This window comes from Aspergillus aculeatinus (assembly GCF_003184765.1).
Source record: "Aspergillus aculeatinus CBS 121060 unplaced genomic scaffold BO66scaffold_7, whole genome shotgun sequence".
Taxonomy (NCBI): Eukaryota; Fungi; Ascomycota; class Eurotiomycetes; order Eurotiales; family Aspergillaceae; genus Aspergillus; species Aspergillus aculeatinus.
In genome coordinates, this window is record NW_020291476.1 from 91243 (window position 1) to 115388 (window position 24146).

Genomic DNA, 24146 nt, shown 5'->3' on the forward strand with positions numbered 1-24146 from the left:
TAGGATTTCCTTGGACAGCAGCAACGGATAGATACTGCGAGGGGGAACGGATGGAACCAGCCTCCTCCCCCCTGTGGCCCAGTAGAAGTAGGTATGTGAACGACTGCTGGGTCCGAATCCGATCCAGGCTAGTTCCACCATGCCTGCCCACCAGGGCCTGTCTGACTCGGTATGTACAGTACAGCAGGAGTTCTGTCCGTAGCGCTGGAGGGCTGCCCTGTACGCACTCCGTTAGTTTGTCTGTACCCAGCGGCTCAAAGTCACACCTTCGGCCCGCATCGCATACGATCCGAGAACCAGTATGTCGGAGTCTGGCCGTCCGAAAAGAAGGGAAAAAAAAAGAAAAGAAAAAAAAGAAAAAAAGAAAAGAGGTCGTGTAGGTAGCAAACGAGTGGAGGATGGGACGTTGAGCTGAAGCCTGAAGGGAGTACGAATGAATACAGGGTACGTATGTGTGTAGTAGGTCTGGAACTACTAGGTAACTACCTAGTAAGGGCCCATGGGAACCTTCATCGGAAGATTTGGACGGGAAATCTTCCGGTCTTTCTCCGCTAGACCCGGCAAGGCATAACTTAGCTCACTTAACTAAATCATCAGGTTAACTCCTGTCTACTCCAGCTTAGTGGTTTTACCGTACGCCCGAGTCCGTCACGGGTACTACTCGAGGAGTCGAGAGTTGAGTCCTACTGTAGTGCACTCTCGTTCACACACAACACAAAACACACACCACACACTTTAGGTGCAGAAGAGACTGATCTTGGATAATACAGTCAACCTGGGGAATCACGGAATGTTGACCAGCTAGCTAACCGACTAACCGAAATAAAGATAAGAAGTTTCAAAAATATGCAGGAAGCGAACCGCGCACGTTAAGGAGAAGAAGATCTCATAGTGTTTCCAACTTTCTCGGGATGTCATTCATGTAAGAAAGGACGGTCTCAGTAGATGGGCCGGCCTTCGTCCCATTTTCGAGGGACCGGAGTAGCATCCTGACTAGCAGCCAAGGGACGACCACCGTCCTCGGGCGATGAAGGCGAGAAATGCACTGTGTGCACATCCCGGCCCGTGCTGTTGCCGCTACGTTCAATCTCGTTGCGGACGCTGCCAATCCCCCCAATCCATTCCCACACACGGGCAACATCTCCTCCGCGACCCTCCCGCACCGCAGCTCGGACGTTGGCGTTGCCTTCAACGATACTGCGCACGCGCTTCCAGAGCCCCTCGCGCCGACTTCCGCGCAGCTCGGACCGGAGGACATCATCACGCAACTGTCCAATGGGAATGTAGGGCTCTCGGGCCGCACCGCGAGCATGTAAAGCCGCCTGTGTCGCGAGGCGATCGAGCGTAGTGGCCACAAGTTCAGGGACCCGGGCCATGTCCGAGCGGCGAGCCCGGATTTTGGAGCGGACATAAAGTGTCAAGCATACCGCGAGAGTCAGAACCGAAATAGGAAGTCGATACGCGAGGAGAGAGAGTCGGACGTAGCGGCGGAATGCGCAGGTGAGGGGGAGCCGGCTGACGGAGGTGGACGTGAGGGTGAGGACAGAAGATGGTCTGTAATTGTGTGGGTGTCTCTGTTAGTTCCACAATACAAGTCAGAATCCGAATCCTTGGGAGGGTGCCAGAGGGAAGGCCAGGGTGTCGCGAACAGGCTGGAATTAGAAGGAGGAGACCAGGAACTACTCACTGTTGGACTCGAGTGACGACTTCTTCTTTGCCAACCACCTCACCTAAGGCTCCCTTCCACAAGTCATCAAACTCCGCGTCACTCATCCCCTTGCGGCGTTTCTTTCCGACCTCTTGCTTCAGCTCGGTTTCACTGATCTCAGGACCCTTTTCTCCTTGGTCACCGTGCACAATTTCGCCACACTCCCACTTGGCCCGACGGTCCCGGAGGGTTTCGAGGGCTCTGTCGGCAACAGCTTTGACTCGGCGTGCCTTCTCACTGTCGGCTTCGCACGTCGGGGCAAGAGGTACCAGTCCACCTAGCGACAGAGGGTGTGCCTTGAGGATGAAGTCATGCTCACAGCGAGCCTCAAAGTTTGGGTAACAGAAAGCATGGGGAGGACACGGTTCGCACTGCGGCTCGAGAACATTGGCCCATTCAGGAACCCGGGTGTCTGCCAATGACCAGGTGGGTTTGCCTATACCGCAGAATCCAATCTCAATCTTCTCCTTGCGCCACCAAGCACCAAAACCGGCGACAAGGGCTAATATAATGATCCAAGGCGCAGCACGGTTTGCTGTCCGCGCTTGTTGGGGCCGGGCGCTGGGGGCGCTTGGCGAATACATCAAGTGCGCCCGGTCCTCCTCAAGCGCCAACTGCTCCTCGGGCGTGAATTCTTCGCCAGCACTGACCTCGCTGTCGCTATCCTCATACTTCTCCACCGCCTCCAGGGACTGCTGAGGAGATCTAGGCTTAGGCACGGGGAACTCGAACGAAGATCGCTTTGACGGGGTAAAGCCATAGTCAGCATTCATGTCCACTGGCGTCATGGACCTCCTAGGCCGTAGACCGTTGCTGGCAGCAGGGGAGTTCAGTGAGAATCGCGAGGCGCTCTTCCGCCCAACACTCGAAGTTCTCGGGCTCCGGTGCTCCCACCGGGCTGGCGATCCACTTTGAAATGGGTTGTCATCGGTGAAGACACTCTCGTCCTTGGGTTCCAACTTGATTGCTGAGAAGGGGGTCTTCGGCTCAGGCTCGGGTTCGGGTTGTGGCTCGGCAGCAGGAGTCATCTCACTTTTTCGTGGTTTGCGGGTCGTCGACTTTCGGGGAGTAGCCGTGTTAAACGGGACCGGGGTTGCCGTCATGTCGTCGTGCGATTCGGTATCGGACGCGCGATAGCGTTTGCTGGTCGACCGGGGGACCGTTCTTCGAGAGCTAGTGGATGGCGTGGCTGATACGTGGGCATCCTCCGTGTCGACCGTCGATGCTCTCGTGCTCAATTTGGAGCGTGCGCGCCGACCGCCCGTCGCGGTCGAAACCGTGGAAGGAGTAGGTGGGGGAGGCATCGACTCTCTGCCAGATTCATGGTATTGATCGTTGTAATCGCTCACGACTGATGAGGCGCGACTACCCATATCCGTAATTCCTTCACTGGTTCTCCTCACCCTTTCCCGTTCGCGCAGAAGCTTCTTAGCCTGAGGCAGAACTTCTGTCTCAAGAATGCTGATGAGTTGAGCCTTCTTGGCTGAGGCTGGATAGGGAACATCGTGGCTAACGAGGATGGACCGAAGACGAGGAACGGTGAGCGAATTCAGGTCAAAGTCGGGAGCCAGATAATCCAAACCGTCCGCCATGATGAAGAGTGATTGATCCTAGCAATGATCAACGCCACCAGGGGAGGGGTAGGGAAAGAAGGGGGAATGAAGTTGAAGATGATGATGGTGTTACGGCAGAAAAAAAAATCCGGGGGGAGAATTTAGAAAAAAAAAGAGGACTGAGACTAAGATAGGTGGTTAAGCCAGCCGGTTGGCGGTCGATAACTGCAGTGGCTGTGAGTGATGGGATGAATTTCACTCAAGTGAAAATCCGGATTTTCGATGATCCTCCCTATCGTCAGAGACGCAACAAGCAACAAGCAGCAGCAGCTGAGCCGCCGTCCTTCAAATCAATCTGATCGTCTCCAGGGCAACAACAAACCCGACCGAGCTGCAAGCGAAACAGCCAAACAACAAAAAACAAAGTCAACTGGCCAGTTGAGGAGGTGTCAAACCAGACAGTCCGATCGAATTGAGGCACCCACACTCAGAAACAGAGTCGTTGTAGATGAAGGATTTGCAGGCATCACAGTCAGTGATGCATTAGGGGCATGTTTCGAGGAGACGAGGAAGGGCTTGATGATGAAGTTATTTGTTGTGTGCTTGGATCATGTGACATAATTGTTACACTGCATCCCAGCTGATTAATAACCTATGGCATAACTAGCTAAGTGTACTACCGTAGATAGGCCCAGAGGCCATGCCAAAACATCCAGCCATTTTTATGTGTTCAGATAATCGAATTCCATCGAGTACATACACAATTACCAAGTGAATCTAGACACATAGGGCACAAACAGTATTGCCACCTTTGGCTCCTAGACCCATGCTTCGGAATTCCTTTCACACCCCGCCCGCCCTTCCTCGTGACGCCCGCGTAAGTGTAGCAAAAGGTTGATGGGGAAATAATAGAAAAGAAAAAAAAAGAAAAGAAAAGAAAAAACACAAGAATGATAAGCGGCAATAGATACAGATATGATCGATTAGGATGAACCCCTCGTTACTATATTCATCGGGATTGGGAAGGAGCGGCGAGATCCGCCAGGGTTCATCTCGCCAGACAAACAGACTCCCTGGGTGAAAGAGAACGGTCATGTAGTATTCAAGGTTGGGTTGGGTTTTACCGCGGCTGCGATGCAATTAAATTCACCTGTAGCTTGTGGTAGTGCCAGCACTGACAGCTACTTGTTCCTTAAGAACGCGGTACTCTTCAAGCCGGTTTTGCAATTCTTGCATTACTTCGGAGATCGGGGCGGCATGGTCATTGAGTTGATCACCGGGTTTAAATGGTCGCAGCATGTGCCGGATGGAAAGAGTATTGATGCAAACCTGGTCCACGATTAGTACATACCGTTGGATGGTGCCATTCTTTACTCACCTCGATGCGCGTCACCTGTTGCTCCACCAGGCTGACCACGGTCGAATCTGCAAGTTCGCCGCCATGGTTCTTCACAACGTTGAACAAGGCCACGTTTGGTTCCTTGAGGCGGGCTTCGCCAGGATACTCCAAGGCACCACAAAGCCTTTCAAGTCGAAGAGTAAGTTCCCACAGCCGCCAAATCAAGTCGGTCTGGATCTCTAGCTGCGAGTGCTTGCTAATGGTGGTCGGGGCATGCTCATTTGATGCGTCCTTCTCCAGGGTTGTCAGTCTCCCAGAGAGAGAATGGGGGTAGATCAAATAGAGTGGTTCCGGATTCTCAAGCCCCTTCAGCTTTCGCTCTCCCTGATCCTTGATCACAAAACCTTGGCTATTGAGTTGCTGGAGCTCGCGTCGAATATTATACCCAAGATTGTCAATCGCATAGCTCTCTTCGGAGCCAGTCGAGGCAGCGCGCTCGCTATCAGCAAACACCTCCAGGTTGCGTTGGATGTCGCTCATGAAATCTGAGGACACGAAGATTTGGCCACCATCGGCGACGGCAGAGATACGAGAAGCGCGATTGACCATTGGCCCGAAATAATCCATACGATTGGTCACTGGGTCCTTTTCGCAGACAGGCTCACCCCAATGTATTCCCATTCGGACGGACAGACCTCGGAAGATGACGTTGTTTTCCATGTCGTACTGCACCTGGCACTGTGGTTGCTCCAGAATTTCTGTCGGCCATTCTGCTTCCAGAAGCTGTGTCTGGCAGTTGAAGCACCAAAGTAAAGCGGCTGTGGTTGTGGAGAACGCAACCATGAAAGCGTCACCTTCCGTTTTCACCTCATAACCACCGATTATACCCAGCTGTCGACGAAGAATGTCGTTATGAATCTGAATAGCTGAGCGCATCGCATCTGGGCAGGTTTCCCAGAGGCTTGTTGACTTCTTGATATCAGTAAAGATGATAGCGAGTTCTCCAACAGGGGCGTCCACATAATCGAAACGGGCGAGCCTGGAGTCGCCCGGTGTATCACGCGGCTTTTTGGTTCGCTTCGTGCTCGGTATAATCTGATCCTCGGGGGGTCCGACCATAGAAAGACTAGGCCTCAACCTTATCTTCTCTCGCTTTTTCAAGTCACTCACACCCAGTATCATGACCATGAGTTTGTTGTTGGCTCCGAATGAAATGGCCAGGTCTCTGATCTTCTGAGCAGCGATCATAAGATCTCTCCGTTCAGCTCTAGCAACATCAACGACAAGATCTGGCGTCACATAGTCCCACAGCTCCCTTGACGCCACAATGATCATCTCATCCTGTTCCGTGAGGTTGAGATGCATGGTGTGTGGTGCCGCAATAACGGCGGGCATCATCTGGAAATGTCCAAACGACCTTGATACTGTAAGGGTATCGTTTAACTTACCATTGCGGGAGACAAACCCGCCTGCAGCGCGGATCCTTGCTCTTTCGTGTGATTCTGCAGGGTCATGGTTTCGGGTCAAGTGCTTCAGTGAACCATCGGATTTGACAAGTATAGCCTGCGCGTCACCAACATTGGCAACGAACAGATCCATGTTGTTCAAGTATATCACGGTGGCGACTCCACCTGAATGGACATCCTCCTTGTTCAACCGCACTTTCTTCGATTCCGCGGAATCTTCCTGATAATGACGCACATCTTGGTCAATCGACTTGTAGCACGCAAATGCCATGTTCTTATTCAAGGTCAGAAATGCTCGTCTGAGTGCATCTAGCGGAGTTTCCAGGTCTTCGGTCCGAATCCGCTTCAGCTCGGATGAGAAAGTGTGTATGAAGTTCTCGTGCAGGAATTTGGCAATTCTAGATCCTCCCGTTGACTGGGATTGGCCGTCGAACATTCCTACCACTGTCTCCACTTTGTCGGGCTTGAGTCGAGGAACGATCATATCGAAGATGGAAAGATGTTCGCTTTTGCCAAGAAAGTCGGCCATTCCATATGCAAGAGACCCAGCTAGGGAAGCGGAAGTCCTAACACGACGATCTTCTGTCTCTTCGGGTATCGTAGAAATTGTGAGAGTGACGTCCATCAGGCCAAGAACGCGCAGATGCGTCAGGGAATTGAAGTCGGTCAAATCTGTCCCGGGTGTAGTGGGCGTTCCCAGTGACGACGCATGAGGTTTGATTTCCAGCCGCTTGTTACCAGAAAAATTGAGGTACTTCAAATTGCGATTCCAATTCCAGTTCCAGTCGTAAGGCCAGTTAGAGACGTTGTACTTGAGAGAGTTGCTCCCAACATCCAGAATTGCGAGCTTGCTGACTTTGCAGAGTTCGGCTGGAAGCACCTGAAAACGATTCGCATTGATGTGCAGTACCTTCAAGTTGCTGCCTTCTTCGAGATCATCGGACGGAAGGGACGTGAGCTCGTTGCCCGAGAGGTACAGCTCAGTCAACAATGGCCAACGTCTCAACAGGCCCTGAGGAAGCTCCGTTAACTCGTTGTATGAGAGGTTAACAACACGCAACTCCGGGATCAGCGACAGCTCTCGGAAAATATCATCCTCCAATCGATTGTCTGCCAGGAGGAGATTCCTTAGTGATCCCCCGAATGTCGTTGCGACATGTTGTGAGAAGTTGGAGTCTTTGCGTGACGATGGGCTTCCATCGGTGAGCGAGCGAGAAGCCGCAGATACTTTCCGCCCCCCTTGGCCTAAAGATGAGGCGATAGAGGGCTTCCGGTAAGCTGTCCCGTTGGGGGAACCTCCGGTGCTGAGTGCACCAGCTCCTGATGCTTGGCTGGGTCGGCGTGCCTCCTGTTCATCAACGGCACCTAGTTCTTCGTAATTGGGATTATTCGACAGCCCTGGGGTCACTGCAGGAGTCATAGATGCGTCGACTGGGAGCTGGGGCTGAGGACTACCATGCTTTGGAAACGCCTCCAGCACATTTGAGGAGACATTCAGAGTTTCCAGCTTAAGGCAGTGCCAAATCTCTGGTGGGAGTCGCCTAAGATTGCATTCCCGCAAGTTGAGGTATTTGAGCTCTGTCAAGCAGCCGATAGTGGCGGGCAGCGAAGCCAGAGGATTCTTGATCATGCTGAAATGTTCAAGCCTACGCAGTTTGCCAATGTGTGGCGACATTGAGACAAGATGATTCTTGTCAAGGATGAGCTTCTGCAGATTCGGCAGATTCTCAAAGAGAGCATCGCGAAACTGGACCAGCTTGGCAGAAGCTATATTCAGAGACGTCAACGTTGGGACAGGTCCATCAATGTCGAACTGTGTCATGGGGCAGTGGTCGAGGATCAAAGTCCGCAATTTGGGGAATGATCCTTTGAACTTCGAGATAGCATTGTGGCCAATGACCAATTGCTCCAATCGCGGGAGGAGAGACAGGCAGTCTATATTGGTAATCTCATTGAATCTCGCGTCGATTTCCTTCAGACTATCGAGGCCTCGGAATACCTCATCGAGTGAACCTCTGACAATGTTATTTGTCATCCAAATTCGCTCAAGTGTCGCCAACCTCCCCAGATTGGGTAACTGAGAAATGTTGTTGAAACTGATGTCCAAGTCCACGAGGCTCTTAAGATCACAGAGCAGTTCCGGGAACACCTGGAAGTTATTTGAGGATATATTCAAGCTCCGCAGATATTGAAAATTGCCAAAATACGCAGGAAGTTCCGTGAGTCTGTTGTTGGCCATCTTGATGCTGACAAGGCCGTGCAACCTATCCAAGTTGGCATGGCTCAGATCTTCGATACGATTGTTCGAGATATCAAGATATGTCAGTCGACTAGCAAGGCCAAAACTGGCAGGCAAACGAAGAGCATCGTTGCCGATGAACTTTATCTCTCGTAGGTTGATACATCCCTGGATAAAATCCTTGGGCACATCCAAGGACAGGTTCTTTGACAGGTTCAAAGATATGATCTCAGGTGCCTTCTTGTAAAGAGTGATCGGAATGGTGACTAAACTCCGATTCGAGAGGTCCACGTGGCTAAATTTTTGGTTCTTATTGAGGACAGGCTCGCTCTCCAGACTGCTGTAACCACTGATACGGGCTGGGAGAAAGGTGAAACGAAGGATATAACTATGATCTTCACGGCCGATTTCTTCGATCTTATCCTTCTCGGTATAACCTACCTGTTCAAGCATGCGCTTCTGCATGAGAATGGGCATCTCACTCGGGCCGAGCTGTCTAGAAAGATCATTCTTCCGCATCACTAACTCATAATTATTCAGATGATCAGTAAGAAATGATTTTCGTCCGAGTAGAAGGAGAACATCGGCAACAGTCGCATAGAGACCAGCTGAAAGAGTGGCGAAGGTCGAATCAGCGCGAAATACTCGTATGAAATAACCCACACCGTCGGGTTCGGATATTGTGGGACCAGGCTGCTCAACGCCTTCGTCGGGCAGTAAGGATGATATATCATCCTTTTGCTTTTTGACGTGCCAACTCTCCGGCGCATCCCAGTTTCCGGCGGGCAAGTTATCTCGATTTGTCCGTTCTTCTACCTGCGCGAAAGCTCCATCTGGCATCCGACCTCGGTCACCTGGAGAAGGCGGATTCACAATGCCCTCCATATGCGAGAGGTCTGTATCGAGAGCCCACATGTTGGAGTCGTCTGAGAATCTGGAATCTCTGCCGACCGGATACTCGTTGCCCGCACCTCGCCGTCCACGTAACTTGGATGGGCCAATGGTCAATCCTTTACCGTCCTTCTTTCGGTCACTTTCTCCATCATTGTACTTGGAAGATGTCGCACTCTCAATACTTCCCTGTCTGCCTCGCCTGGCGGGCGAGGCATCTCTTCGCGTCAATTTTGACGTGGCAGCTTTCGTGGTATCCTGCACTCCTTTCGCTGTCGCAATATTTTTCAGGTGGCCATGCTTTGGGCGACGTATTTTATCGAGGAAAGAACGCTTCCCCGGCTGAGCCCCCGGGGAATTCTGACCCTGTCCCTTTACGTGGGCGCTCTGGACGCTGGGCGTGGGACTAGTGGCACGCCCAAGAGTTGTGGTTGATGTCATTGGGGTGGGGTAATTGAGACTACCTTCCCGAGATGGGTGAAGTCCAAGCGAAAGATCATCTCGGCCGGTTGCCGGGCGAGCTGGATAGCCGGCAAGATCACCGGCCGCAGTTGGCTTTTCTTCTTTGCTCCGAGAGTGGCGGTGGCCGCTGAAATGTCTGCGATTGGGATCTTTTTGGGCTGCCGCAGCACGTTGCCCTTCGGCTGTGGGCGCTTGGCGGACAGGGGCCTCTCCAAATTGAGGTATATCCTACAGTGTCTCCGCGTCAGCACAACTAATGGTGATCACCAATACAGAAATTGACAGGATTGGGCGTTGTCGGGGACATGGACTCACGTTGTAGTTTTGGTACATCCAGGGAGTGATCTCGCTGGAAGGAAGAGGAGTCCGTGGCCTTGTGTGGTTTTGCGGGTTTTTTTCGTGTGAGGTGTCCGTGGTGTTGCGTGATCCGTCTGAATTCGCTCGTTCTCGAGCTCTGAAGTAATCAATCGATGACGGCTTCGACACCGACGCCTGAGTGTTGTTATCTGAATCATGCTTTGGGTCTCCGTTGCCTTGGTATTCATCGCCGAAGAAGCCTTGCAGCTTCTTTCTGAAGAGCGCACCAGTACTAGACTTAGATCCTTGGCTACTAGCGGTCATGGCACTAGCTACCGACGGTCTCCGATGGTCAACATTGAAATCCAAGTCGAGCGGCTCACTTGTGTATGTCTGGGCGGTTCCAGGGCGGAATGTGGCGGAGGCTGGGGAGGCTTCTTGTTCCGAGAAGTCATGGAAGAAGGTATTAGGGGCATCAGCCGCCAGCATCTTAGGCGAGGATGATTGTGAGGGGGAGAGTTCTGGCTGGGAGGTGTCGGTGGGGCCGATGCTCAAGTTGGACGGCCGTCCGCGGGGATTAGATGCAGAAGAATGATTTCGCTCATCAGTGCCTAGCATGTTCATTGCTTTTCTGTGACTACCGAACTGTGGTGGCTTGCGCTGATCTGTCGGAGACACATCCGGGGAAGCCCAGGAGAATATGGAATTGTATAAATCGGCAGGAACCCCTAGGGGTGGTGATTTGCGGCCCTGTGAGTTGGATCTGGGAAGCATCAGTATCTGGTAACAGTTGCGCATCGTTTGATCTCATGGTTTGATTCCCGTGGAGATGCAGTGCCTATGATATCCACCCCCCGTGAGCGGCAATGTCATAGGAAGATTTAATCCACCGAATCAGCCTGAAGAAGAGTATGAGATGAGCCGAATGAGCTACATCGACAGACTTCTTCTCGCAGATGATTCGCCGAGTGTCTACCCAGACCAACCATGAAATGTTTGCCAAGCTCACTACCGGATTTAATCGACATCGTTCAGGCAGCAGGACGCGGTGTATAGAGATGCGGAGAGAGAAAGCCGCGTTTTTGTCGCGCTCGGTACAATGTGGGATGGAATATGGGATCAGGTGTTCCTACCTTAACAACTCTCGACCTCCAGAGAGCGGGGAAACACTGCGCCCATGGGAATAGCCATGATTGTGCTGCTGGTGCTGGTTCCGACCTTCTCTGACAGTCTCCTGTGACAACCAGCTATGTGCACCCGAGCTTTCCGAGCTGCGTCGGCCTTCCGTCCGATCGCCAGCCCGATATGCCATGCTTCCCAAGTGAGTATTTGACAGTTTCCAAGGGGTCGAGGAGGGGTGCGGCGAGTGGGCGGTCGGCTGTCAAGGAATGGCGATCACGGGGGAGGGGGGAGGATTAAGGGGAGTAGAGCAATAGCATTAATGGTGTTGAGTATAGCCCTGAAGCGCAAATGGATGTAATAAATTCGTCGGGGTGCCTGCCGTGCAATTATACGCCGCTTGGTCCGGGAGAAAGAGTGCAGGCGGAGAAAAGCTAGTGGGATAACGAGGTACGGTGGTGAGGGTGCAAGGTTGGTCGGTTTGGTGGGTATTTTAAAGGAGAAGTTGTATGAAGTCTAGGCAGGCGCCTCAGTCGCCATCGGCGACTGCTGATATATACTGTTGAAGATGGAGATTATGGTGGAAGAGGCGTTCTGTCGTAGCACGGGGGTTTAGCGTCGGGCGCGACGGTGACAAGGCATGCTTCATGTTCTAGAGGGTGAGCGGCAGTGGTGAGTGAGGAAACGTCATGACACAGTCCAGACGAGGATACTCTGGTACATGAGGGGGGGAGTGGTTTTGAGATTGGGAAGAAAAAGGGAACGAGGTGCAGGTAATGGATAGAATAGAAGAGGGACCAGAAGTCGGGATAGACTTAGACTGGGGGTGTGGTGGGTGGGCGGAGGAAGAGAGAAGTGGTGGTACAGTAACTAAGGTAGGGTGGTAGTGGGTGACGGATTGTCCGGTCGGCGGGTGTGAGTGAACCTGCGCAGAGTTAACCTAGTTGGTTAGTTACTAGTTGAGGCTCTGACTACCGCCAACCCGCTAAACCAGACCGAGCAGCTCTTCGTTAGTTCAAGTTCAATTTGGACGGGGAAAGCAAAGGTGAGACCTTCCCGCCTATGTACTCCGTACCTACGGAGTAGACTACTACTAAATTGACTTACTGAACACTGAACACTTTGCTACGTATGAGTGCACAGTACTGAGTACAACTGGACACCAGTTCCTACAAATCCTACAGTTCCTACACATCCAGTACGAACTTTACATACCCGACCGAACCTTCCAAATTTTTGATCGTTGGTAATGATGTCAAGATCCGACTGATTGTCCGAACTCTCTCACTTTTCATGTGGAATAGAGTTAATATACGGAGTACTTACATAGTACTTATCTTCCGAGTGCGCATAAGGGATCGATTATCTAAGGTGTTTAGTTGGTTACTTTGACAACTCGACCAGTCCTCAACCGACGTCGCTGGAAAGGGGGGAGTGTTTTCCGGGGATTGCATGGTCCGTGGGCGAGTCTGTGCTTTTCTGACGGAAATCCTACCTCAGATGCCGGTTATCTGCACCTCGACCATGCACAGTGCATGCTCGATTCTGTACTCCGTTTTACAAGCATGGACATGTTGCTGTTACCTATGCTCATAGTTGTTGTCTCGCTCGCATCAATAATGACCAAGAGCGACAGTTTAGGAGCCAGGTGTTTCATGCTTGAACGATATTTGACGAGTGTTTGACCTTCAAAGTGTAAATGGTAGAAGTAGCTATATATAGCTTAGTACGGAGTAGCTGGGAAGGTAATCTGTCTACCTAGTAACTAGTGCAGTGTCTATATTAGCTGCTCATCAATCACAGTCACCAGATCCAGATCTGGAATCCATCGCGGGGAAATTTCGGGCATTCGCCTTGGGTGTCTTCCCTTTGTTTCCAAGTTCTCGTCTCGATCCCGATCGATCTCGGGTGGTTCAGGTCGATGATCGCGTCTCCCTGTGCTTCGTTCTGGTGGTCCGGATAGGGAAGATTCGCCAGAGAAGGGTACTAGAATATGCAGCCTTGGGAGGGGGGAATTGTTGTAAGATTGATCCCTGCGCATATTGTTCGCATTGTTACGACCAGATTCGGTCCGTGAGTCATAGTGACATAGTTTGAGGTGTCTTTCGTCAATCCTAGCATGTTAGCTCAGGGGAAGAGCGCCGGGCTCATAACCCGGAGGACCCTGGATCGAAACCAGGACATGCTAAAGAATTTCTTTTTGTTTTTGCATCGTGCTGAGTACCAACAGAAGTTCTCTACCCTTTTGTATCTGATGTTTCATTTTGTTGTTTTGATTGGGCCTATAGCTGTGCCTTCGAGATATTGTGCTGTCTTTTGTAGCAAGCAACGAGAGAGCTGTATGTTGGGAGTCGCCAATCATTACCATTGATATTTGCCTTGTCTGTCTGCCAAGGTGGAAAGAGAGCGACGTCCATATCAAGCGCCTCTCGTCCCAGGCCCAACTTGGCTCAGTGGTCTCTATGGGTATCTTGATATAGGGTGTGGCCATGCCGATGTTACAGCCTGGGTGCACTCGTTGCGTGTGGTGGCTTTTCCACCTCGGTGCCGCTGTATATAAACTCGCAACGGTTCCGCACCGAGAGCATCGCCGGCGTTGAGTCACAATGAAAACTAACTAGTTGAATTGACATAATCAAGCAGATTGGATACGTGACCAGCAGCTGACAGTCATACTGGTACAGATAGTGAATAAGGTAGCTATGCCACAGCAATATAAGAACAAGCCGACAAAACAAGGTCCACTCAACTTGCATAACAAAGTATAGTCCTGGAAATTGTCGAGCAGATTATTATGCGATGTCACTATCTAGGCGTAGATGACATTAATAAGCCTCAAATGACATCAATCAAGCATGTTAGCTCAGGGGAAGAGCGCCGGGCTCATAACCCGGAGGACCCTGGATCGAAACCAGGACATGCTAGCGATTTCCTTTTTTGCGTCATCTTCATTCGACCACCATGTTACTTCTCTGCCTACAGCGTATCCAGCAACCTGTCCCTACATCCCTCTTCTAATTATTTTCATTCACCCCCCCCCAGCATGTCTCACTGCAACTCCTGTTTGACCCCCATCTGCTCACTACCCCGGATCTCGCCCAGCGGTTTCTTTGTTCCGACCGGAAGACTGCTAGCAATGACACTGGCTCCCACAAGAGGTGGAATCTCAATATATGCAAAAGACTCAATCCACAAAAGTCATCCGCGTCAACAAGAGTCAAGTGTCAGAAGCCTTCGGACTACATTGCCCAGAAAAGAACTCTAGCAGGGAGCCTGCGTACCAATAAAACGAGCCTCGCAACACTTTTGCTTGAAAGGAGCCCGACACATTCAGCCGGAAGTCAACGACGGGAAACAGCTGGTCGGAGTACATACACCCTGAGCAATTGGGCTTAAATTGTGCCCCATGTCATTTTCGAGAGACCTGGTCAATGTCGCCGTGCGACTGAAGAGAGTGCCCATCTCCACCGCCTACCAGGCACTGACTACAGCTATAATACGCCCCCCCCCTTCACTGTAGCCCAACTCTCGGCTATTGCCCATACCCGAGGCACCATATTGTCACTCGCATGACCCAAGACGAGACAATCAAAAGACTCGACCAGAGAAGGTCGAATTTAAGCTTAACCTCCGCCACAGACGTGGCATATTTGCTCACTCGCAGACCTACAGCGGTACTGGGTGGAACATGGTTGAATGTGATCGGCGTCCACACGCGTCTATGCTCTGTGATCCAGACAACGAGGTTACTCCGAGGTCTAGTCTCCTCGCCCGAGTCTGCAGATTGCAGATGTACGAAGACCCATGCCAAGTGTACAGAGCTGTATCGTTATCACACCAGCAGACAAAGTGCAAAGCTCAAGTCTGCTGGTAAATTTTGGTGCTGGCCTGACTGCTGACTACGCTCAAGGTCGAATCCAAAGCCAATATTAGTCCGAGATAACAACCTCACTTAAAGACCTTTTATTTGGTGACCGCAGGCCACACAGGATGATGCAATGACAAGGCAAAAATCAGCAACATCAACTAACCCGGAAATGCCATGCTAGCGCCAGCGTGCGACTGCAGAGGCCACGCAAAGTGCATCGCATCAGACGAGGGTAGAGCGGCACTCTGGCTGCAACTGCATGCACGGCAGATTGCCAGGCACCTTGCCCCACACCTGCCGAAGCTTGCAGGTAAACAATGAACATGTCATTCCTTGATTAAGGTCACCATGCCACAAACACAATCTTGTGCCTTGAAGTGTAGTCTACATGCATAGATAGGACCAGGTCAAAAAAAGAGGAGGCTGGGAATGGGGCGAGCAGACGGTGCTAAAATAGTTTAATCGGCGGGTGGCGCTTGATGCTATTGTTAGAAAAGCGGTTTGCATATGACACAACTTGGAACCTTGAAGTGTGCGCATGCCTGTCGGTGTAGATGAAGTCAGAGAGTCAGTCGGATCTAGTTGATTCTATCATCAGTAGAGTACAGCTGAGCAACAATGCGGCCACGGCAGGGATCCATACAGTAACGTTATACCTACCTAGTAGTTACCTGAACATATCTGTGTAGTATTAACTTCGGGTTGCTGGAGTGAAGGTGATGCCTTACATAAGGCAGCGTCACTCGGGGATGCTTTGACCGCCGCTCGGAGGAAGCCAATCATAGATGGTTGAGAGAGCATTCTGCCCGATTGGGTAAAATACGGAGTGGAAAAGCGAGGAGGCTGGACGATTCAGAAGGTTCATACTTCACTTTTCCAACACACTACTAGGTACTCTCTCCACCGTCCTTTTTTAGCTCCTGCGTCTGAGCCATGGCTGTGAGTACCTCAATTCTTAATCCCTTTTACTCCCCCCTCTCCCCCTTCCCCCCATTTCGAACTGCACTTTCTCGTCAATTCTCCAACACGTGGTGGGCCGCCCGTGATCGATTGATTGTATACTACCTAAGTACCTACGGAGTAATAAGACTTCACAACCTTGTTCCGTCGCCTTATTTTCTCAGTTTGACAGCGACTCGGGTTACACAAGGGCTCTCAAGTCCTTCAGGCTCCCTCGTTAAGACGCTCTATCTTCATCGAGATTTAATTCGTCCCCGTGTCACTTGACTTTCGCCCGACTGCCTACTACACATACTTCTTGCAATGCAGCTCCATCGACTTCGGGCCGTCGTAGGCCTCTTCTCCTACTTGAGCCTGGCCACGGCTCAGACATACACTAGCTGCAATCCTACGGAGAGCAGTACGTTCATTTACACCCAAACTATGAAGAAACAAGTTAACCACTCTTGGCAGCATGTCCTGCGGACACCGCACTGGGAAAGTCCGCATCTTTCGACTTTACCCAAGGAAGCTCTTCCGACTTCGAGCCAACGGGTACCCCAACATATAGTGATGATGGGGTTGCGTTCACAGTGGCTAAAGAGGGGGATGCCCCACTTATCCAGTCCAAATGGTACATTATGTTCGGACGTGTTGAATATGTGATCAAAGCGGCACCCGGAACCGGCATTGTCAGCAGTGCCATATTGCAATCTGACGACCTAGATGAGATTGATTGGGAGTGGCTCGGTGGGAACAACAATCTGGTGCAGAGCAACTACTTTGGAAAAGGAGCAACCACCCCAAACAATCGCGGAGCGACTCATGACGTCGCCAACAACCACGACGAGTTCCACACGTATACCATCGATTGGACCGACGAGCAGATTGTCTGGCAGATCGACGGCAAGACAGTGCGGGTGCTTACCCCCGAGACAGCCAATGCCAATCAATATCCCCAGTCGCCAATGGTAGTCAAAGTGGGAATCTGGGCCGGAGGCGACCCGAATAACGCACAGGGCACTATCGGTGAGATATACCAGTAACGTGCCCAAAGATATCTTCATTCTGCTAACGCCTCTGGTAGACTGGGCTGGTGGAGAGACTGACTACAGCGCTGGGCCGTACACAATGTACATGAAGTCCCTCAAAGTTACCGACTACTCGACAGGGTCCTCTTACACGTATAGTGACAAAAGTGGACTGTGGACGTCAATTACCTCGGATGGAGGCAAGATCAATGGCAACATCAATGCGGACACAATCTCTTCCGTTCAATCTGCACCTACCATAACCGCGACGGTCAGCATTCCAATTCCTTGGCCTGGAACCCATCGAGAGACTTCGAGTTATGTGACCCCCGACGTCTGGCCTTGGGTTACTGGCACAGGGGCAGCCGCTGCTTACACTGGTAGCTGGTCATATTCCAGTTCAGGACAGGTTCAGCCGCCAAGTGCGGCTTCCGTGAGTGAGCATCTCCAGTACAACTTTGATGACTTGTTGAACGGTAGTTGACGCATCTCAATGAACAGCCTTCCTCCCGGTCTACATCAGCCTGCTCGCCATCTGTGCCGGCCTCATCCTCCCCCTTCGTCTCTAGAACCAGCTCGATGGCTAGCTCAATCGCCAGTCCAACGGGGACTAGTGTGACGTTGACCGGCTTGATCAGCTTAACCAGCTCAACGAGGATCAGCTCGCTGGAGACCATTCCAACGTCCTACTGGAAAACGACCAGCTCGATAACGACCGGCCCGGTGATAAGCAGTGCGATGCTTAGCAGTTCTAGGAAAACTAGCACGCATTTGACCGGCCCACCGATGACCAGCTCGATGATGACCAGCTCGATGATGACCAGCTCGATGATGACCAGCTCGATGACGACCACTCCGGTGGCGACCAGCTCGATCATAGCCAGTTCATCAACAACTATTTCAATACCGACTGGCTCGCAAATCGTCTCGACTTCAAGTAGCTCAAGGACAGCTAGTTCGATTGTTAGCAGCTCTGCATCACACAACTTTACTGCTACATCCCAGACCAGTCTGAACAAGGGCCATACAACCTCTTCATCTTCCACCATGACCACGAAAGCCATCGAAACTACCCAGTCTACTACTTCAACTGGATCGTCGACTCGACCCACACAAGTATCGCCGACTGAGACGCTCCACATAGCACCCGACGTCGACGCAGGACGCGGTTCCTATGACGTTCCACTTTCCATGGCTGCTATTTGTGGGCTCATCTCGTTCGCACTGGCTCTGGGCTAATCCATGGCTATCTATTGCGAATGATACACCTTTACGAGTTATGTTACATTTTAACGATCATTGCGAGGCGACTTCATACGACACGATACAACCAAGACTAATGATGCACGACTCTTTATGAATAATTGCTTACTATGTATATGAACGACGACCTCTCCACAGCTTGATCTTGTTGATATTTTCTATTAGATATGTATAACGTCAGTGGGGCAGCCACCAACAAGCTGGCGAGACTGTTGGATTTAGAGCACACTACTTAGAGCCCGTGGTCTAGACAATATTAGATAGTACTATCATCTAAAGGGCATCCATGAGACTTGATACGCAGCAACCGGAAGGACTGTACACAAGCTAGTTGTTATGGAAGCGATCAGCAGATCACCTTCTGGAAACCGTCCAAACAAGCAGGTCAAGCTTTTTCTTGCCGTTTGACTCGACGAACACGACACATAACTACCAGGTAGTTTTGGGGTGGGGGCAACACCAGCCGTTTTTCTAACCAGGTACTCCAACCATCCTAACCCACACCATCACTATCGAGTCCAAGCCACCCCCGCGGCGCCCACGATCGACAACCCCACAACAAGCCAACAAGCCCACAAGCCCACAAACCAGCCCGGGCCACCGCTTCTCTGCAAAGATAGAAGCCCGGTGCGCGACCCCAGAGCAACCTAGAGTATAGCCTACCCTGCACAACCCCAACCCCAACCCCAACCCCAACCCCAACATAAAACACCAACCTCATCCACATACTTACTTTCGTCTTCAGTTACCAAGCAACGCCGGCATACCCTCCGCATGCGGACCCTGATCCCCCGTCCTCATGTTTTTTTTTTGGTATGTGTGTGATGAGCGTAAGCCTCACACCGGACTCCTTCCCTGCCGCGCATCCTCCAAGTCCGGACTCCCCCTCCCCCGATACCAACGCCGGAAATCCTCGACCTTCCACCGGCGGTGAGTGACGCAGCGCCCAAGACCGAACAGAGGGGTGTCGTGGACCACGCTGTCGGCGCCGGTGTAGATGAAGACGTCGTAGAGCCAGCCGCCGAAGGCGCAGCCGAGGAAGGGGGCGACCATTGGGATCTAGACCCGATTTTTACTCGTTAGCGAGTTGTTCGGGGTGGGGGATTTATCTCTGCTTTGGCATTGTGGGAGGTGTGAGGTGTGAGGGGGGAGGAGCTCACCCAGAAGTAATACCCGCCGGCCTTCCAGACCTCGGGGCCGTACCCGATCATATACGTCACGAGGCGTGGACCAAAGTCCCTGGCCAGGTTGATCGCGTACCCTGTTTCCCAGCCGAAGCAGGCGCCGATGCCGAAGATGAGGAAGAACATTGCTAGGGGCATCATGAGGGGGAGACGGGGGTTTGTTGGTGCCGGTGGTGCCGGTGGTGGAGCGGCGGTGCGGTCCGGCTTGAGCTCGGTGTTATCCTTCACGGCGAAGATCCCGAACATCAGGATCGCGCTGGCGAGGAACTCGGAGAAGAACATGCCCGTTCGCGTCATGAAGGGGGCGGGATAGGTGCTGAAGATGCCCGCGGTGGCTGTCGCGGAGTACCCGGGGACGGTGCGGACGGTGGATCCCCCCTCGTAGGCGTCGATGGCCGAGCGGTAGTTCGCATAGACGATGGCGGCCCCGCACATGGCGCCTAGCACCTGCGAGAGGATGTAGAGGGGGAAGCGGCGCCAGGGGAAGCGGCGGAGCAGACAGCTGGCCAGGGTGACGGCGGGGTTGAGGTGCGAGCCGGAGGGGCTGGAGACGTAGACTCCGAGCATGACGCCGAGGCTGTGATGGTGATGGGTGGTTAGCTGTGGGTAGAATATGGGGGTGAGGTGATGAGGTGTGGTGGGTGTGTGTGTCACGGAAGATAAAGTGGAAACGACAAAAGCTTACCCCCAGCCCCAGGTAATCGATTGATACTCGCCTTTCTGTTTCCCACTGAGCAGCACTTGCGCTACCACCCCGTCACCGAAGAGCATCATGATCATGGTGCCGAAGAACTCGGAGAACGCATAGCGGAAGACATGTCGGATTCGGCTCCATCGAGGCTGGGTTGGCGTCGGCGTGGACTCGCCCTCGATCTGGTTGAGGCCATCAACGGCGGCTTCGAGGTTCTTGCTCGCACTGGCTAGGGTTATGCTGCTCTGGATGACAGGGTCCGCCATGTATGAGTAGTAGACTTTGTCCATCTCGAAGGCCAGAGGCGGAAGGGCGACGGAGAAGTTTATGTAGCAAGAGGGCCCAGGTCCAGTAGAAATCGCCGAGATGTAGCAAGGGAGAGGTCCAAGAGACGTGGTGGGACATGCTGCTACTAGTTTGGTTGTCGATATCCTCCATGGTGTGACCTTCACATTCACTCTCTCGCCGTCGCCATAGTTAGTATAGCTTGTTTTGATAGCCCCGGAACGGGCTTCCTCGCCAATTTGATATCCGTGTGCGCAAGATATGGCGTGAAACAAAAGGACGGTAGGTCTTCCATAGGTATCATAAGTCTGTATATCTCTTTCTCAGGAGTGCAGATTGTCCACTGGCCAACAGACTTACATCCATTCCCCAGCCCCATTTTGGCCACTCGGAGATATGGACGTATAGGATGAGGGTAGTTGAACAGCAGCCTGCTGATACTGCTGGTGCTGATTGAGCTTAAGGGGCGACAGTTGATTTGATAGGCGTGACTTGGACTGGTATCATTGATCAATCAGCTCGACAGGAACAGGCTTGCACATTTAGGTAGTTGCTCATGTCCTACACCACCCCTGTGTCCATTGAGTAACTGAACACCGCTTGTGCAACCCATAGGCATGGTGAGGGGCTGCCATGACGAAGCACATGCGAGAGACACGAAGTTGATAATATGAGGTTGTTCGAATCAGAGTGACACTGTCCTCAACATTAGACTTATGCAAGAACGTTCACGTTTTGTGACCTACCATGTTTTGGTCACTGCATCAGAGTCTGTAGTCAAGAACTGGCTGAGCAAGGCCAAGCAAAGCCTTCTAGAATTCATCCATGCATGAGACTGGAGTGCAGTTGGTTGTATGCCAGTGGATGCAGGGTCAACTGGCGTACAGAGCCATTCTCCATTCTTCCTCCTCTCCCTCCCTCTTCTCACCACCATTTCATCATCCTTTCTACAGCCCTCCAAGCCCCCAAGCCTCCACGCCTCCAAGCCACTCTATCACAAGACCAAGCTCAATGGGGGAATTGCAAAGCCGGCCCAATCTCTGCTGGTGCCATAACCTGCCGCAGACAGACCAGCACTGGGCAAACTATCTCCACCTCCACAGCTGACTGGAGCCCACGCAATGTTGAAACCGTTCTATGAGCAGGATGTGGTGCAGGTCAATGGTTGAGCCCTTGAACAGGCTGTCTGAGCTATGCGCTAATGAATATGAACTGTTCAAGATGCCCCGCAGATGAGCACCCTGTCACAAACTAGGGTCGTACAAGTATGCTTTGTCTGATGCAGTTACTGCCCCGCCAACTTCCCCAACCCCTCAATGGTCTGGTCTCCATGTCGTTTGATATATAACACAAAGAGCTCTTGGAGGAATCCCCAATGACTACAGAAGCTACCCAACCACATTTCATTACTTATGTCAAGAGCTTGGTGCTCAAACAACCGCCGACGAGACTTTTATCCCTCCCAGCAAGATGGACAGACCAGATGTATTTGTTGGCTCAATCGATCAAGGAACTACTAGCACCAGATTCCTCATTTTCAACAAAGCTGGCGAGCTAGTGGTATCTCGTCAAGTCGACTTTACACAAATCTATCCAAACCCAGGGTCAGGCAACAACAACATCCTTGCAAAAATTATCTATCACTGACACAGACTCAGTTGGCATGAGCAAGATCCGCTCGAGATAGTCTCCTCCGTGGAAACATGCATAGAAGAAGCCGTCACCAAGCTCGAGGCCCGATGGTTGTCTCGCTCAGATATCAAAGCAGTTGGCATCACGAACCAGCGCGAAACCACCATCGTCTGGGACTCGGAAACCGGCGAACCACTCTACAATGCAATCGTCTGGACAGACACCAGATCACAAGACATTGTGGATCGACTCAAACAAGAATCGGGGGCCTCGCGACTGCAGCAGATCTGTGGTCTCCCGCTGTCCACCTATTCATCCTCATCGAAGCTTCTCTGGATGCTTGAGAACGTCCCCAGAGTCCAAAAAGCCTACGAAAGGGGCACGCTGGCTTTCGGCACCGTCGATGCGTGGCTGGTGTACCGACTCAACGGAGGTCCCAAACGGAACGTCTTCGTGTCCGACCCGACCAACGCCTCGCGAACCATGTTCATGAATCTGCAGACCCTCAGATACGACGACTATCTCCTGGACTTCTTCGGCATCAAAGGCAGGGTCCATCTGCCCAAGATAGTCCGCTCTTCGGACACCACGGCCTATGGGACGCTCGCGCATGGCGCTCTAGCGGGCACACCGATCACTGGCTGCCTGGGGGATCAATCGGCGGCGCTGGTCGGCCAGAAGGGGTTCTCGCGTGGAACGGCCAAGAACACCTACGGCACGGGCTGCTTCCTTCTGTGCAATGTAGGCGAGACCCCGGTCATCTCCTCGCACGGTCTCCTGGCAACCGTGGCGTATCACTTCGACGGGAAACCGGTATACGCCCTGGAAGGGAGCATCGCAGTCGGTGGATCCGGGATCAAGTTCCTCCAGAACAACCTGGAGTTCTTCAAGGAGCCCGCAGAAGTCAACGATCTGGCGTTGACAGTCGAGAACAATGGGGGCTGTGTGTTTGTCACTGCCTTCAGCGGCCTCTTTGCTCCCTACTGGATTGATGATGCCCGAGGGACTATCTGTAAGATAAGAACCTCTTCCACTCTACCTCTACAAACCCCTCGCCCCCTTCACCCTTTAAGCCCACCACCAACTAACAGACAAGACAGTCGGAATAACCCAATACACCCAGAAAGGCCACCTCGCCCGCGCCATCCTCGAAGCCACCTGCTTCCAAACCAAAGCCATCCTCGCCGCCATGGAGAAAGACAGCGGCCGTTCCCTCACCGAGCTAGCCGTGGACGGAGGCATGAGCAACTCAGACCTAGCCATGCAGGTAGGTAAAGTCCAACCAAACCGACCATACACTTCTTCCCCCTCCCACAAGCCCTCCCACAAGCCCTCCCCATTTCACCCAAAACCCCCAACGCCCCAGCCACCATCACCATCTAAATAATTGCAAAAGATTCAAGCAGACCTAATCTCCATCCCCGTCTACCGGCCCCAAATGCGCGAGACCACCGCCCTGGGCGCCGCCATCGCCGCCGGGCTAGCCGCCGGCGTCTGGCGGAACTTCACCGAGCTGCGCGAGATCAACCGGGCCAGTGGCAGCGGGGGCACGGTCTTCGAGCCCCGGCCCGGATGTCGCGAGGAGAGCGCGCGGGCGTTCGCCTTGTGGGAGAAGGCGGTGGCGACGAGTCGGGGGTGGGTGGGCGATGACCGTCACCATCGTGGAGCGGGAGAGCTGAAACCAGCGGCGTCGTCGCCGGACAATGTTGGCGTGGATTTGTCTTCGGATGTGAATGGGCTGGTTGTTGGGGGCCAGAATCGCGTGAGTATCGCGACTGCTACCGCTACTGCTACTTCTCCCTCGAAAGCAATGGGCGAGGTCCGGCAGCTCCAGGTCTCTCTGGTCGGCAGCACGTCGGCTGATCTGGAGGGTGCGGATGAGGAGGACCTGTGCCTTGAGTTGCGGAGGGTGGAGATTCTACAGAGGCTGAGGAAGGTGAGGAGGGCTAAAGTTGGGGTTCTGTGATCATGGGACAAGAAATGTCTCTCTTCCACCCCTGGGGCAAGACTCGTTCGACTAGCGTAGAGGAAAGTAAGAGCAGGTTATGAATGAATACAGTTTGCAAAATAGCCGACCGTGTATAGGCCGTAAGACTGCAAGAGATACGGTTCCCTCAATCTTGCAAGTCTGTCGTCATATGAGAAAAGCCTTCCCTCCCTCCCTACCCACTTTACTGTC

The 24146-nt window shown here is 52.5% G+C and overlaps 5 protein-coding genes and 2 non-coding genes across 7 annotated transcripts; 4 read left to right on the forward strand and 3 right to left on the reverse strand.

Moving 5' to 3' along the window:
• Positions 1-768: 768 nt before the first annotated feature.
• Positions 769-3799, reverse strand: BO66DRAFT_468671 (putative sister chromatid separation protein (Src1)). The gene is made up of 2 exons (XM_025652669.1): positions 1688-3799; positions 769-1554 (listed from the first exon to the last, which is right to left on the reverse strand). The coding sequence occupies exons 1-2, from the start codon at positions 3298-3300 to the stop codon at positions 939-941; spliced, it is 2229 nt and encodes a 742-aa protein (XP_025507172.1). The 5' UTR covers positions 3301-3799; the 3' UTR covers positions 769-938.
• Positions 3800-4274: 475 nt separating this feature from the next.
• Positions 4275-11496, reverse strand: acyA (adenylate cyclase acyA). The gene is made up of 4 exons (XM_025642674.1): positions 11089-11496; positions 9974-10718; positions 4640-9886; positions 4275-4590 (listed from the first exon to the last, which is right to left on the reverse strand). Exons 1-4 carry the CDS (start codon positions 11265-11267, stop codon positions 4408-4410), a joined length of 6354 nt encoding a protein of 2117 aa, XP_025507173.1. The 5' UTR covers positions 11268-11496; the 3' UTR covers positions 4275-4407.
• Positions 11497-13190: 1694 nt separating this feature from the next.
• On the forward strand, positions 13191-13262 carry BO66DRAFT_t50. Its single transcript has one exon. It is a non-coding gene; the product is annotated as a tRNA-Met (tRNA).
• Positions 13263-13926: 664 nt separating this feature from the next.
• On the forward strand, positions 13927-13998 carry BO66DRAFT_t51. Its single transcript has one exon. It is a non-coding gene; the product is annotated as a tRNA-Met (tRNA).
• Positions 13999-16205: 2207 nt separating this feature from the next.
• On the forward strand, positions 16206-17481 carry BO66DRAFT_435300 (glycoside hydrolase family 16 protein; the record flags this gene model as incomplete). Its single annotated transcript, XM_025650835.1, has 4 exons — positions 16206-16302; positions 16356-16910; positions 16969-17349; positions 17414-17481. The coding sequence occupies 4 exons, from the start codon at positions 16206-16208 to the stop codon at positions 17479-17481; spliced, it is 1101 nt and encodes a 366-aa protein (XP_025507174.1).
• A 1506-nt stretch (positions 17482-18987) lies between these two features.
• On the reverse strand, positions 18988-20714 carry BO66DRAFT_426314 (MIP/aquaporin family protein; the record flags this gene model as incomplete). Its single annotated transcript, XM_025650280.1, has 4 exons — positions 18988-19234; positions 19336-19936; positions 20045-20462; positions 20696-20714. The coding sequence occupies 4 exons, from the start codon at positions 20712-20714 to the stop codon at positions 19013-19015; spliced, it is 1260 nt and encodes a 419-aa protein (XP_025507175.1). The 3' UTR covers positions 18988-19012.
• A 1091-nt stretch (positions 20715-21805) lies between these two features.
• BO66DRAFT_462916 (glycerol kinase) lies at positions 21806-23933 on the forward strand (the record flags this gene model as incomplete). Its single annotated transcript, XM_025652396.1, has 4 exons — positions 21806-21939; positions 21994-22979; positions 23068-23234; positions 23364-23933. 4 exons carry the CDS (start codon positions 21806-21808, stop codon positions 23931-23933), a joined length of 1857 nt encoding a protein of 618 aa, XP_025507176.1.
• Positions 23934-24146: the final 213 nt, after the last annotated feature.

Bases quoted from the DNA above. Each gene is read 5' to 3' on its own strand.
- BO66DRAFT_468671 (XM_025652669.1), bottom strand. From the start codon at position 3,300: ATGGCGGACGGTTTGGATTATCTGGCTCCCGACTTTGACCTGAATTCG. The intron at 1,555-1,687 runs GTGAGTAGTTCC...ACACAATTACAG, and splicing joins GTCGTCACTCGAGTCCAACA to ACCATCTTCTGTCCTCACCC.
- acyA (XM_025642674.1), bottom strand. From the start codon at position 11,267: ATGGCATATCGGGCTGGCGATCGGACGGAAGGCCGACGCAGCTCGGAA. The intron at 10,719-11,088 runs GTAGGAACACCT...GATGCTTCCCAG, and splicing joins GGAGGTCGAGAGTTGTTAAG to ATCCAACTCACAGGGCCGCA. The intron at 4,591-4,639 runs GTGAGTAAAGAA...ATCGTGGACCAG, and splicing joins AACAGGTGACGCGCATCGAG to GTTTGCATCAATACTCTTTC.